This window comes from Camelus bactrianus, chromosome 4 (genome assembly GCF_048773025.1).
Source record: "Camelus bactrianus isolate YW-2024 breed Bactrian camel chromosome 4, ASM4877302v1, whole genome shotgun sequence".
Classification (NCBI taxonomy): domain Eukaryota; kingdom Metazoa; phylum Chordata; class Mammalia; order Artiodactyla; family Camelidae; genus Camelus; species Camelus bactrianus.
The window spans coordinates 73187829-73203410 of record NC_133542.1 but is presented as its reverse complement, the minus strand read 5'-3'; the positions used below and the strand labels follow the sequence as shown (position 1 = coordinate 73203410).

General features: G+C 48.3%; 2 protein-coding genes across 6 annotated transcripts in view; both read right to left on the bottom strand.

The window, feature by feature from the left end:
- Positions 1–4085, bottom strand: part of NUP214 (nucleoporin 214) — a 90834-nt gene extending 86749 nt beyond the window's left edge. For all 4 annotated transcript variants that reach the window (XM_074362415.1, XM_045517315.2, XM_074362416.1 and 1 more), the window contains exons 1-3: positions 3931–4085; positions 971–1166; positions 178–329 (exon numbers count right to left, since the gene is read on the bottom strand). In XM_074362415.1, coding sequence (XP_074218516.1) covers positions 178–329; positions 971–1166; positions 3931–3975 — 393 coding nt within the window. In that variant the 5' untranslated portion in view covers positions 3976–4085. The remainder of the gene's footprint in view (positions 1–177; positions 330–970; positions 1167–3930) is intronic.
- Positions 4086–5160: 1075 nt separating this feature from the next.
- AIF1L (allograft inflammatory factor 1 like) overlaps positions 5161–15582 on the bottom strand; it is a 22377-nt gene continuing 11955 nt past the window's right edge. For both annotated transcript variants that reach the window (XM_074362419.1, XM_074362420.1), the window contains 3 exons: positions 13413–13454; positions 10976–11138; positions 5161–8074 (listed from right to left, as the gene is read on the bottom strand). In XM_074362419.1, the coding sequence (XP_074218520.1) occupies positions 7987–8074; positions 10976–11138; positions 13413–13454 (293 nt within the window). In that variant the 3' untranslated portion in view covers positions 5161–7986. The remainder of the gene's footprint in view (positions 8075–10975; positions 11139–13412; positions 13455–15582) is intronic.

The window sequence follows — 15582 nt, the reverse complement described above, 5'->3', positions numbered from 1 at the left end:
TGACTTCTTGAAGTCACTTCTATCTCAAAAGATCTATGATTCTATAATTAAGAACGTTTTAAAAACCCATATTTTAATCTAGAAAAAACTCAAAGGTCAACCAAGAACTTCTAGGCTATGATTCGATCCTTAGGTCCCATGTTGACCTTAGGTCCCTACAGTTTCCCGGCAGCTTACCTCATTTGAGAATGTGCGAACATCAAAAAAAGCAATAATGGAACCATATTCACTGGACATCATGCACACGGAAAGTGTGAGGTTATCACAGCTCAGGGCCAGATGGTGTATCGGGAATTTCATAGGAACTAGCAAGCTTTGAACTTTATCAACTACGAAAACATAAAAAAACACAAAGCAGAAAATGGAATGTTCTAAGCAGAAGCCACAACCCCTCTATTCAGGTCTATGTGAAATAATTTTCGCATCTACACAAACATACGCACACAGCCTGCTACCTAGCTGTGCAGATAAATCTTAGCTGTCTGACAGATGAGCAACAATGCACTAAGTATCCCGGGGGCCCTTCCTCACGTGACCTGGAGACACTACCTGCAGCTGTCGCCCTTGTTGAAAATACTGTCCTGTCCTGTATTTTTGCAACAATGCTCCAAACAGTACACATTCCCATTTGTTTGGATGGTGCTGCTGTGTCAACTAAAGAGCCGAGCAACAAAACTCTTTTCCTGGAGAGCCAGAAACCAAGTTTAACTGAGCAAAAATTTTAAAAAGCAGGGCAAACTGTTCCTCTCTCTGAGCTCAGAGGGGAACTTCATCAAAAGAGAAATACAAAGGACCAAAGAGAACACCCAGAAAGGCTTCCCACAGCCCACCTAGAACTTATTCTCAAGGAATTGATCCCAGGGCTAACAGCAGTTGTAATTTTAGTACCAGGATGATTCCTTGGGAAGCAAACTGCGTTAGCAAACTTCACTACACTCCTCTATTAGGCAAAATAAATCAAGTAACTTACCTATCTTATTGGGATCATCTCCAGGTTTATTTTGAAGAAGAAGATTTTTAGTAGGGAAAATCTGCAACCCACTGGCTCCACCAGCAAAGACCAGGCCATATTTGTTGGACACGGCAAGCAGACTCGAGCGTTCCTTGGGCAGCTCCTCAGGGGGGTCAAAGATTCTCACCTTTTTCAGTGCTCTAAACTGAAAATCCTGTGGGGAGGGGTCAAAACAAGGGGATTCAGGAACAACAGGAAATTAAATCACACGTCACTATATTCCAGTACACCCAATTCCAGTACAATAAAGTGTTGATATATTACCCTGGGTCTCAGGATTCTGGGGCTCAGTCGTTTTAAAGCTTCTTATGGTATCACGGTACCTGGCATAGAGCTTATTAGTATTGACTGCATAAAACAAATTTAAAAAAATTCTTTCATGAAGCCTTCCTTGACTAATCCAGTGAACACTAATCTTTTCCTTTTCTGAATTCCTAAATTATTGTCTGAACCACCACACAAGCTGCACTTTATTATTTATAATCTTGTCCTATTTCAAGGTATGTATTGTCTTATGATCCAAAGTAGTGCTTAATAATTTGTTGGTAAATATTGAAAACACCCCCAACTACCCGGTAAGCTCAAACTAGTGCAGTATGCAACAAATATACATGGAAACAATGACCACCGAATGATAACAAAGTCTCAAGAACTAGCGTACCTGTTATCAAATGCTAAACAAAACTCCCATCACAGAAAAGGGCACATATGATCAATCTCTCAGTGTTCAAGACCTATAAACATACCTAGATGCTGCGAGGACATCTAAAATCAAGTACAAACCCCTTAATACAGGCTGTAAGGCCAGCACGGCTTGACCCGTCCACCCCTAGAGTCTCACCTCCAGACACTGGGCTTCCCTCCCACAACTGCGTCAGCCACATCCAGGGCCACCTCCACTTTTCATTTCCTTCCATTTTCATTCTCCTTAGTACCTGAGGGTCTGAGAGCCTTCCCCAACCTCCTGTCAATGCCTGACTTATCTAGTCTTTCATCAATTTATCTATATGCTTTCAAAGAATTTTCAGTGTTACCATTTCTTGGTGAAAAGAGTTCTGTAAGTTTGCAATCATTATGTTAAATTGTATTATACGTGGCTTGTTTTTTTCCTTCAGTTCTAAACCTATCTTTAGGTCAAGGTTTTGGTGAAAAAAATATGTGGTTATACTCCAAAAGTGTAAAAGCCAGACAGCCTTTCTCAGCCTTCATTTTACATTCATGGTGTTTCATACAGGATCCTTAACACCCCACAAACTAATTTCCTTGCATTCGATGTTTAATACATATTTGCTAAAAGATTAACTGAAATACTCTTAATTCCAACTCAGTACAGTGACCAGAAATCCATAGTTTTCCAGGTGAGACCATACAATTTTCAATCTTTTTTATTAATTCTCATCCTGATAATCCCAAATATCCTACGGGGGTCTTGTAATCAGTAACTCAGAGGGAGACTATCATCTTCTAAGTCTATGGTTCTAAAACCTTTTTTCCTTCTGCTCCAGCACACCCGAGGAATACGGCACACACTCACTAGGTGGCTGGCCCTTGGCGTGATTAAGAAGAAATAAGGAACTACTACTGTCAATATGGTATGGATTACTACTCCCTAAATGCATTTCAGTGACCTGCTGTTCAAATGCCTAAAAGCTTCCTACACCTTATTCCCTTTCAGGTGTTTATAACCATCATTTGGATCACCTGGCTCTCTCAAGTTTCCTGACTTCAGGCTGATTTCCAATACCAAAAACAGTCCTCTGACTCTAGTTAACGAAAGCTTTGTGAGATAAGTGATGAACCCTGGCTCTGCATTAGGCAAACCTGGGCCACCTTAAATAAGTACTAGTACACTGAGAGTAAAGAGAGGGTCTTAACACCAGCACCCCAATGTTCATAGCAGCACTATTTACAACAGCCAAGTCATGGAAACAGCCTAAATGTCCATCGACATATGACTGGATAAAGAAGTTGTGGTATATTTATACAATGGAATACTATTCAGCCATAAAATCACAACATAATGCCATTTGCAGCAATACGGATGTCCCTGGAGAATGTCATTCTAAGTGAAGCGAGCCAGAAAAAGAAAAAATACCATATGATATCACTCATATGTGGAATCTAAAAAAAAAAAAAAAAGAAGACAAATGAACTTAAATATAAAACAGAAACAGACTCATAGACATAGAATACAAACTTGTGGTTGCCGGGGGATGGGGGTGGGAAGGGATAGACTGGGAGTTCGAAATTTGTAGATACTGACAGGTATATATAGAATAAATAAACAAGTTTATACTGTATAGCACAGGGAAATAAATACAAGATCTTGTGGTAGCTCACGGTGAAAAAGAATGTGAAAATGAACATATGTATATTCATGTATGGCTGAAAAATTGTGCTCTACACCAGGAATTGACACAATATTGTAAACTGACTATAACTCAATAAAATTTTAAAATTAAAAAAAAAGAGGGTCTTAAAAACAACAACAAAAACACCTGGATTTCAGTCCGCTTGTCAGATGTAGCTTTGGGTAAGTTACTTTCCGAGCCTCGATTTGTTCCTCTACAGTAACACTACTTCGTAAGGTTGCTATAGTAATTATCAGTGCCTGACACAGAGCATACGCTGAAGAAACAGTAATTACTATCACTACTCCGACCACCACATTAAAGTAGCTAGGGTAACTCAAGAGACTCTCACAAGACCAACAAAGGACGGGGAAACTGCATTCTGTGGGGCTTTCACGCCGGCGGCAAGACAGAGCGCTCCAGGACGCGTAGGTGAAAACTCTGAAAGCGGCAAACTGTTCGAGGAAGCGGGGGGTGGGGCGGCCGGCACCCGCGCTCCGCAGTTCAGCGGGGCTCCAAGGCAACGCCAGAACTAAGAAGGGAGGGAGGCCCTGGCCAGTGTCTGACCTTCATCTCCCGCTCGGGGATCACGGCATCCATCTCGTCTCCCATCGCGCCGCCCTCAGTTGGTCAAAGCAGCCACCGCTGCCGCCCGCGGCCTTGCCGACACAGCCCAGGCCTCTCCCAGGCCAACTTCCTTCCCTCAGCGCTAGCGGCGCTCAGAAAATCCCTCACTTCCGGCGCGGGTTGGTGACGCCACACACCTCGCTCGGCGGTGTTGTCTGCGAAGGCTGAGGGACCATCTGAAGCCGAGCGCCTTCCTGGCCGCCGCTTGCCATTGGCCGGACCGAGTAGGGGGCGTGGCCGCGGGGCTCGTGCTCCTTCGCCCAGGAGCGTCCAGGTGCCATCGCCGGGATTCCACCGGAACCGGCTTGCTTCGTGTTGGTCACACTCACTGGGCGATTCATGCCCGTGCCCTCCTCGCTCGTTTTGTTAGATTTCACAGTAATCCTCGGATGTAGGTGGTTATTAACAGTTCCGATTTCAGAGAAGTTAGGAACTGGACAAATATTTCCAAGGGGCAGCTCCTGGGAGTCTTTGGAGGGGGAGTGTGGAGGAAAAAAATTCAGAAATTTGGTGACGTGGGGCTTCGCCACGGAGACCCTTGTGTGTCTACCCACGAAGGTCGAAAGAGGGGGTTAAAGGGCACCAAGATCAGCTTTGCTTACTCCTGGAAAGGTAATCATTTCCAGAGCAAGAGCCTGGAGACTTAGCAAAACGCTTTAGATCTGTTACTTAATCCTGGTCACTTAAGGGTTATTAGTGCCATTTGATGAATGAGGTAACTGGAAGCACAGAGAAGTTAAGCAAATTTCACAATGCCCTTCAGTCAGAAAGTGGTGAAGGCAGGATTAGAATTCAGTTTGTCTGAATATACTAATTGATGGCTATTACACAGTCCTAGGTAAAGATTTTTGTAGTGGAATTATAAATGCTCTCAGACAAGAGGTTCTTAGCTTGGAGCCCATGAGTCAGCTCCAGGGGAATTTGGGGGGCATATTCTGCCACTTACTATTTGGTTTTCAGCCAACTGATCATCTGCAAGCCTGCTTCTCTTTTATCAAACAAAGATGACATAATAGAACCTTATTCGTGGGGCCACTGTGAAGAGTAAAGGAAGTTTGGCATTTAACAGAGCCTGGCACACAGGACACATTCATTCAGTCTGTCATTTATCAGCCAGCTCTTCTGAATTTGCAGAGCCCCGGTAGCATCCCCCAAATACACTAGTCAAGATGTTGATAAGTTTGTTTTATTTCCAATCTGTAGAGATATGTCCGGCACCACACACATGCACACGCACACACTCACATACTGCATCCACTGAACTTGCCTGACACACTCCTTCCTTTTAAATGGCAGGGACAAAGCCATACTTGGCAGTCCCCAAGTCGCTGGTTACATTAGTTAGATTTGGTCTTTCAGAAAGAAGACAGCTGAAATTCTAAGCAGCTGAGCCCTTAGCCAGAGAAGTGAGAGTCCTAGAGCTAACAGCCACAACTTGAAATACATACAGATCCCCCTTCCCAGGGACCACTCTTGAGACCCTCTCCCTCCAGAAGCTGAATTCCAAGAAATGGTGAAGGAACTGGCGGGGTTTCCTAGAACACTACCCATCCAATGAGAACTCCTTCCTGCCCTTTCTAGAAGCTGGGGACACACCCACTTGCTCTCCTCCCTTAAGGAGGCTTCCTGCAGCCTTGTAAACTGTGAAACCCACTGAAATAAGCCTAGTTGGTCCTGCCCTCCTGTCTGAGTGAAGTGCAGATACACTTGCTATGCTGGAAGTCAAGAAAGGTGTTACCTTGCTCAAAGGGCTCCTGTCCCAGAGAGGAGAGGCAATGGGAAGGGGTGGAAACAGGATGGTTGCTCATCTAAGGATCTCAATGGGGGAAAAAGGCAGGGGAGGGAGTAGGGGTGAAGTTTTACATTTACAGGGAGGAATGTTTTGCTGGAGTTTAAACTTCAACTAGGCTTGTGCATTGGAAGCAGCTCCTTAGGCTGAAGACCAGCCAGCCACAGCCAAATAATCTTGTTCCTGAACTGGTTAAGACCAGTGGATTAACCCAACCTGGCCATTTCCCCATCCCCTATCTGCTCCACTCCCTCCAGTTCCTTGGGCTCGTGATTATGGGTCAAAGGAGCCTCAGGGAGCTCACCCTGGCTCCAACTTCCCAGTAGCTCCCAGACTTCTCCTTAAGGCTCTGCAAAGGCTTCTCCAAGACTTTTGCCCGGTCTTGTGCCCAGTTAGCTCCCCAGGATTGCAATAGAGTCACCTCCATATCCTCCTCTTTCCTAACATCTCACTGGTCGTCGCTGGGGTCTGACTTTCCCACTAATCTCTAAATTCCATGAGTCTGTCCATTTTACTACTGGGTTCTTAGCTCTTGGCCCATAACAGGTGCTTAAGAAATATGTTCAATGGATGAGTGCATCTAAGTGCAGAATACAGATGGGGTCAAGGCTGGGGTCCCTGCACAGCCAAGATGGGGCCAGTGTGATAACCTTCCTGCTTGAGTTCTGGGAAGTGTCTTGGGCAGGAAGCTCTGGGAAAGGCAAAACTGCAGAAGCAGGCCTGGCCCTTACCCAAGCCCTGATGCTGCCTGGAGGCACTGAGAAGGGTGAGTCCTGGCCCAGGGCCTTCCCCAAGGGTTGACTCAGGAGATTGCCCTTCCCTGCCCCTTCCCATGTTTTCATCACTGACAGAGGCAGCCCAGAGCAGAGGTGAGGCGTGGGCAGGGCATCTGAACACCAGGGCTCCAATCCAGATCTTCCATCTCCAGATTAACCCATGACTTTGGGCAAGGCACTTAATCCCTGTGGGCCACCAGGGTTTTCTCACCTGTGAACTGAAAGGCCTGGCCCAGCTAACTTACAGGGTGGATCAGGGCTAGGAAACCCTAGTCCATAATAAAGAACACAGGTGACCCTAATCCAATCCCCAAGCTCAAGGTTTTGGGTGATTTGGAAACAGAGTGATGAAATAGACAGCGGACACGGCGCATGCCGGGACAAAGTGGGGGGACTTAAAGCTTGTAACAGGTTGTCAATAAATATCTGTTGAATGACTGAGTGAATGAATGAAGGGTGAATGAATGAATGGCATCAGTAAGGTGTGAAGGCAGATGGGGAAGCACAGTCTGGTTTCAAGCATGTTGGGATCAGAAAGAGAACCCATTCCTCAGCTCCTGGCTTAAGAGCGGTGCTGCCTCTTTGCCATGAGCCTTTAAGCCCTCATTCTCCTACCCTGTTGCCCTCAACATCCTCCCTAAAAGATGGGACTAGACTGAGCTGAATCCCTGCCAAAGGCCTCTGGATCCCCTCTACCTCTGAAGCCCATTGCTGCCCCAGCAAGAGTCAGGGGGGCTGCACCTTCCCTCTGAGCTGCCTGTAAAAGTGTGGCCAGGGGGAAAGGCTAGAGGATTCCTCCTGGAACCTCCTTGCAGGGCTCAAATTGCCAAGCCCCTCTCCTTCTGTAACCTTACTGAGGATGAGAGGCAGCATGGATCAAGGGGGGACCAGCTGGGGAGGAGGGGTACCATGTGGCCACATCATGGTCCACCTGAGACCTGGAACCACCGAGCTGTCCAGGGAAACCCTAATGAAGTCCTGCAGCCTTATCTTGACTCCAGAGGCTTCTTAAAGTGGGCTGAGGTCCTCACCAGGGCCAGGCCAGGGTTCTGGGACTTAGCTCAGAGACCTCCTAGAAGGACAGACAGTGCCAGCTTCAAGTGTGGGAATCACAGCCTTCAGTCTCTCTGTTCTGGCCCTGCCCCCTCTGGTTTTTGGTTTAACGTCAGCCCTTCCGCACAAGGAGAGGACGGGGAGGGAAGAAAAGAGGGAGGCGTGATCCAAGGCTCAGGATTCCCCCACCCAAAGCCCCTTTAAGGCAGATAATTTGTGCTTCACAAAGAGATCACTGATTCTGCTGATGAAAAAACAAACAGACACACAACGACCAAACAAAACAAACAAGACACATCACAACAAGTCAAGAAGGGCAGTGAGACCAGGAGGGAGGAAGAGGAGTGGGGAGAGTGGGTCAGGTCCAGGCTGGGGTCCTCAGGGCAGGCTGGCAATGTCTCTCTCTGGAGGGGGGCCAACTGGCTTGGGGCTGCTCTCGTTGGCTTTTCCTTCAAACATCATGACTCTGGTTTGGAGATGGAGGAAAAAAAAAAAAGAAAAAACACAGGATTAAGACTTCTTCCCTCATCCGGGGAAAGACCATCCCAGCCCTCACATCTGCAAGGTCCTCAACAGAATGTCCTTGCATCCACTCTCCAGCGGGATCTTCCCAGAAGCCAGTGGCAGCAGCTATGTGAAAGGGGCTGCTAGTCCCATTTTACAGAGGAGAAAACTGAGGTGCAGAGGGGCAATGTGACTCCTCAGAGCCACACAGGCAGCCCGAAGCAGGATGAGACCTGTGACTTCTGGCCATGCATTCTCCTCTAACCATGCTGCCTGGAGGAGGCAGAGCTAGGCTAGGCCATGGCTCTGCTCAAAACCCCTTCGTGTCTTCAAAAACCTCCCACTGCTCCAAGGATAAAGGCTGGGGAGCAGAGAATAGGGGTTCAAAGTGTAGACTCTGGAGGGAAACTGCCCAGATTTGAATCACAGCCCTACTCCTTCCCAGATGGTGACTCAAGCAAGACACTCATCCCACTGATGCACTGATGCTCAATGTTTCCAACTGAGAGTGAGGATGCCAAAAGTGCTTCTGTCCTGGAGCTGTTCCAAGTGACAGTGCCCTGCTCCATCTGACTTACTCCCTGGATGCGCTCTTCTAGTCTGCTGGCTTTAAATTCCATCCAGAGTGTGACAGTCCACAAACGGCTCACCTCTGCGCTCCAGATTTCCACAGCCAGCTCCCTTCTCGACCTCTCTCCCCTTGGATGTCTAAGGGCACTTCCAGTTCAGCACATCAAAAACAGCTCTCAATCCCTCCCTGCCCCGTCTGCTCTTCTCTCAAAGCAAACAGCACCATCACTCAGTTAACTCAGATCCCAGACTCCCTGTTTTCCTTTACACCTCACATCTGAGCATTTAAGGATTCCTTCCAACTCTACCTCCAAAATCACTCCCCATTTCAATACCTCCTGCCCACCTGCACTACACCCTCTCCAGGCTGAGTGCCTCATTTCTTACTTGCACAAGTGCACGAGCCTCCTACTGGCCTGCCCGCTGCCACTCTTGCCCATACCACAGTCAAGGGGGCCTTTTAAAAGTCAACTCCCTGCTTAGAGTAACTCCAATGGCATCCCTCCACATTAGCACAAAATGTGAAATCTGTACACCAGAAATTGACACAATACTGTAAACTGACTATACTTCGATAAAAACGTATATATACAAAATGTGAAATCAACCGTGGACTGCAAGGCCCCACATCACCTGGCTCTTGCCCATCTCTGCAGACTCATCCTTCACTCACTGCACTCCAGGCAACCTGGCCTCTGTGCTATTCCTTGAGCATAAAACCATGGTTCTGCCACAGGGCCTTTGCACTTGCCACTTCCTCTGCCCAGAGTGCTTTTCCCCAGATCTTCACATCTCTTCACATCTCTTCACATCTCCCTCACTCAGGGTTCTGGTCAAACATTGCCTTCTCAATGAGATCCTCTCTGCCCACTATCCCATTCATCTCTATTCCTCTTGTCCACTTTATTTTCCTTTGTACTGCACTATTGCAATCTGGCATCTTGTCTTTTTATTTTGTTTTGTTTTGGTCTGTCTCCTGCCATTAGAATGTAAGCTTTGTGAGGCAAGTAATTCATGTGTCCTCAGCACCCAGAGTAATTCCTGACACCTAATGGTGCTCAATAAATCTTCGCTGAATTAATGAATGATAAAGCGAAGGAGTCAACATGCAGACTAGTGTCTGATACATAGTAAACGTCCATTAAATCTTAGGTGTCATTTTAATAGCATGATCACTCTTATTGCTACCACCTGTCTCTCAGGTGCAGCATAATCTGACCTGCATGGTTTTGCCACCACACCTCCTGCCTCATCCCACCCCAAACTAAAAGCTCTGACCAGCCCGAACTGTGTGCTCATACGCAGATCACCCAACTTCCCCTTTGTAAAATGAGACAGGTATATTTTACATTTGTACCTTAGAAGAAGTGAATCTTATAGATACACACCACTATATATAAAATAGGTAAGCAAGAAGGAGTTACTGTGTATAGCACAGGGAACTATATTCAATATCTTATAATAACCTATAATGGAAAAGAACCTGAAAAAGATATATTTAGAGAAGCATATAGTATAACTGAATCACTTTGCTGTACACCTGAAACTAACACAATATTGTAAATAAACTATACTTCAATTTTTTAAAAAAGTTAATCTTATTTCATAAAAGCCAGTGAGTGTCCTCTACAGCTTGGAAAAATACTATGAGACTCTCCAAGGAATATCTCTGCTGCTCGCCAATGGGAAAGTATCCACACAGTGTGATTTTGGCCACTACACTAGGTGTCTGCCGATCAGTCAGGTGCTGGGTTAGACTCCATCTGTGTTATATCATTAACCTGCAGGACATCACTCCACGCAAGATACATATGATCTTCTCTGTCTTAGGATAAAGGAACTGAAACTCAGGGGCCTAAAGTAATTTGCCCAAGGTCGTTTTGGTAGCAAGAAATAGCATCAAGATTTGAATGCCACCTCCCTTTAGAACCAGTTTTTGACTCTATCTTATGCTCACAACAACCCTGTGAGGTAGCAGAGTCTCTTTACAAATGAGGGAACTGAGGCTTGGAAAGTTTCAACAGTGCATATATTATCGTCATCATCACCATCACCGTTGCCACTTACCAAGCACTGATTCCACCAGAGGTTCTGCTACAGGTTAATTTTTCCTGAGAGATACGTATTAACGTGATCATTTGACAGATAAGAAAATCAGGTCCAGTGAAATTAAGAGCCTTGCCCAGTAGGTCACATAGTGAGTTACCTCCTGGCTGGGGTGCCTGAGCCAGGGGCTTCTCCACACACCATGACTTTGCCTCCAGAGGCCCCAGGAGAGGCAGGAGGTACTCACAGCTTGAGGACCGCCGACCGTTTCCCCAGCATCATGTTCACAAAGTCTCGGTAGGAAATGGTGTCGCTGACCCCACCTGTCACCTCTGAGATCATCTTCTTCATCTCCAGGTGGGTCTTGGGGACCCCAAGCTTCTCCATCATCCTCTTTAAAGACATCAGGTCTGCCAGAGGAAAAGCAGATCTGTTAAGTGGAGACAGGATGCTGGGTCGAGTAGGGAAGCTGGCCAACTTCCCTTTGGTATCCTATGCCCAGAAGAAGCCAGGCAGGACAGCACCTCCCTGGAGACTGCAGTCAATGGCCTTTCTTCTCCAGGGAGAATGAACCCATCTCACACTCCCTGCTCTCTTCTGAGGCAGTATGGACTAGTGGTTAGGGACATGGGCTTCTAAAGTCAGACAGACTTGGGCTGGAATCCAGCTCTGCTACTCTTGGCTGTGGGGCCTCGGGCAAATTACTTAACCCCTCGGAACCCCTACTCCCACCAGTGGTTGATAAGATCATTTGGAATGAGGATGCTCCAAAAGCACCTGGCACACAGCAGGTGCCAATGTAGCCTTTCTTCTTCATTCTGTTGTTCTCTCTGCTGCCACCTGAGGTTCGGGCGAGCCGTGAGCCTGGTGCTCCAGCCACCCCAGAAGCCACAGTGAGGTAGGGTCAGGAAGTCAGACTGACCCAGGCAGAAGTCACACTCCAGGGCTCTGGGTAGCAGCTTCCCCCCACCTGCCACTCCCACCTGCCACTCCCACCCTACAGTCCTGGGCTCCACCTCACTGGAAGAGAGAGGGTGCCAAGAATATCCAGGAAAGCCAACAAAAGAACAAAATTCAAGAAAAACAAGGGAGGCACTGAAGTCACTACACCCCCAAGAAGCTGCTGCCTCTGACCTCCCAGCTCCCAAGATCTGAGACAATTTCCTTTGTATTGTTCCATGAACAATGTGTCAGCGAAGGGTGGTGGGAGTTGGGGTGAGGGTGGGGCAGGGGCCAGTTTTAGGGCCGGAGGAGTGGTGAGCCAGCTCACCCGAGAGGCAGGGCGGGCAGGACTGTTGCCAGACCCCTAGGTGCCAGGATGTCCAGGGCATTTCAAAGAAAGCCGGGCAGTGCGCTACAGGAAGAAGCGAAAGGTCTCCCACACGCTGCTGGCCAGACTCGAAACTGGCAAGACCTTTCTGGAAGGCAATTTGGCAAGATGCTTCAAAAGCCCTTGACCCAGAATGTCTACTTCCTGAGATTAACTCAAAAGAAATAATCAGCAACATGGACAAAGATTCATGCACAAGAACATTTTTCATGGGATTGTCAATAATAGTTAAACTGGACATCATTTAAATGGGAGATACTAAGGCATTGGCTGAATAAATTATAGTCTGTCCCCACAATGGAATATTATGCAGCCATTAATTATATTTTCAAAAAAGTTAGTAATATCTCAAAATACTAACAAAGCATTGTATTTTTAAAAAAGGGAGGTTCCCAAATGGTATAAAACAGTTTGTGATTAGAACAAAGAGTGGAAAAGTATAAACCGGAATATTGATCACAGTCAATTCTGGGAGGTGGGATTGTGATGAAATATTTTTGTCTTTGTGCTTTGCTAGGTTTTCCAAAACTTTTTATGATAACAATGTATTAATTTGATAACCCTAAATTAAATAAATAAATAAATAATAAAGGGATAAAAAATTTTAAAAGGCTAAAAATATTCAAACGGGAGGAAAATGAGAGGAGACAGAGGAGGCAGAGAAATGCAGAGGGAGAACCCACCTGGAAACCACAGGCGGGGATCTGGGCCCTGGCGGCCACTTCATGACCATATGCCCCAAGCAGGCCCCAAGCAAGTCGTTCCACCTTTCTGAGCCTCAGTTTCCTCATCTGTACAATGGGAACAATTAAGGCGGCCTTGACCATGTCATAGAATTACTAGTGAAGGTCAAGGTATGGTCCTGAACATAAGTGCCACGGAACAGGCATTTGTCACCCCCAGCTCCTGGATGGCAGGACACAAGAAAGGTCTGTTGGAACCAATGTCTATGAAAGCCCCTTGTCAACTACAGGACAACGTACAAATGGAAGGACAGGTTTGGGGACAAAGGAAATGCAAGCTCCCTGAGCATCTCCAGCCCTAGGCAGGGGCGGCCCCTCCATCCTGAGTCTGCAAAGCACCTGGAGTGGGAGGCTGAGGCACAGGTAGGGAGGTGGGTGGGGAGGGAAGCAGTAGGGAGCAGAGTTGGGGGCACTGGACCCAGCGTGGGCGGCAGATAGGCTCAAGGCCAGCTTACCTGGCCTAGCCCACTGGGGAAGCTTCAGTGGGTGCCTGTCCACTCATGAGAGCACCCCATGCCCCTCACCCATGCAGGTGGGTCAGTGGAGCTCTCTGGACCCTCCCCTCCTCCCTCCATCCCCACACCCCACAGCACACTCAAGGCCTCACTTACCAATCTCTCCCTCATTGTTCAGGTCAAACTCCATGTACTTCTCTGGAAATCACAGAGCAGAAACTGGCATTAGCTTGGAAGCAGGGTCACCTCCTGTAGGGTCCCAGTGATTCCCTTGAAGGCAACTGGTCCTCCTTATCCCACGTGGGGGCCTTGACGGGAGCCATGTCATTTCAGCTGTTGTCTCTGGAGAAAGGGCTCGCCCAGACTGCACCCTTTGCCACAGGCGTCGTGGAGAAAGGTGCCCAGGGGGCCGCTCTGATCCTCTGCCCAGGAGGGCAGCTGCTTCCTCCCAGGTCCCTGCCAGTGGGGACTGGCTGCATCTGAACAACTGCTAAGTGGCTAGAATAGATTCCCAGCTTTAGAGACACAAGTCTGCAGGGCTTGGGAAGAGCGGGTTGTGGGCAGGAACTGGTCTGTTTTCAGTGTCCCAGGTGATTCTGATGGAGAACCAGGTGTGCGGACCCCCAACTTAAGAAGTCCCTATAGTTCTGAACCTTCAGGGGGGTCATGGGTACCACTGAGAATCCAATGATCTTTCAGGAGAAATGACCTGCCCTTGGTCACAAAGTGGAACACACAGCACCCATGGGTACACAGACCCTCCCCACAAACCTCACCTAAAGACTTTGAGTTAAACCTCCCTGATCTAGGGGTCCAGGGAACCTCCAACAGTGAGGGAAATACTGCAGAGCAATGAGCTTGTATCTCCTGACAAGGCAATGTGTACAAATGTCAGGTGGCCTTGGGCAGGTCACCCCTGCCACCGGAGAGCAGGACCCTCTGGGTCTTTTCTACACCAAGCAGCCAGCATGAGAAAGCCAAGGTACTCCCAGTGACCCTCGAGGCTCCTGTGACCTTCACGAGCATCTGCCCTCCAGCCTCTCAAGCTGCCTGGCCCACCATCCCCCCGGCTCCACTCCCCAGGTCTTGCCGCTCCTGGCCCACCCCCGACCTGCTCCCACTCCTGCTCCAGGCTTGCCACCTCTCCACCTGGAATGTTCCCCCTAGGCATTCTCAGGGCCCTTTCTCATGCCTTCAGGCACCCCCCCCCCAGCCTTTCTAACTGGACACCATCACCCCACAAAGCCCCTACTACCATCTGACAGGCTTTCTACTTCCTTGCTCAATCTTCACCACCCCTCCCCAACTAGGACACAGGCTGCTCTGGGCAGGAGCTGTCCTATGCGTTCTCCGCTGTGTCCCCAGGCCCATTCATGGCCTGGTGCCTAGTAAGGCTCATTTGGAGAGCAAATGAGTGAACGATCTGAAACTTCTACAGTCCCTTTGCTTCCAAGGTAACTTCCTGTGGTCCCAGGATGGACCCAATCCTACATCCCAGGAGACCAGAACTTAGACCCCTGGGACCTCTGTTCCTCCTTTCAGAGCCACCTCTGAAGGGTGACCCTATTGGGATTCAGAGGGAAAGGAATGGACTGACCACTCCTCCTCTGAACAGGGAGGGGAGGTGCAGATGGACGGGCAAGGGGTGGGGGTGTCTTTATTCTAGTTCGTTCATTTGTTCTTTCTTTCCTTCCTTCCTTCCTTTGCTCCCTCTTTCCTCCCTTCCTTTGCTCCCTCTTTCCTCCCTTTTTAATATATAAGACACCACTGTGTAATGGTTAAGAGCAGGGGCCTTGGAGTGAGACTAATACGAGCTCAAGCTCCAGCTCTGCTATAGGTGAGCTGTGTGATCCCAGTCAAATGACCCCACCTCTCTGAGCCTGAGTTTCTTCGCTTGTAAATTAAAGCTCACACCATTTCCCTCCCGGCTGGATTGGGAGGATGCAGGGAGATCGCAATGCTAACCACAAGGTCAGCGCTCGACAGTTGCTGAGCCATTGATGTCCTGCCTAAGGACAGCTAAGCTGTAAGTGGTCCAGGGAGCACTTGGCAGGTTCTTTGCCCTGGAGCAGGGACGATGCCCACATTGCCAAGACTCTAGGGGGGATGCAGCCTGGAGGATGTTCGAGTGGTCCCCCAGCGCGCCCAGGGCTCCCGCATCCCGGGTGCATCTCTTGGGCAGGAAAGGTGGGTCTGTTCCGCTCCTTCTGTGTGCGGCTCCTCTCCTTTTGAGCCGCTGGCTGAGACCCAAGTGCCAGAGCCCGGAACAGAGGGACCTTTATGCCGCCCCCTCTCCGCAGGGGCTCCTGGGCCCTGTTTTCTTTTC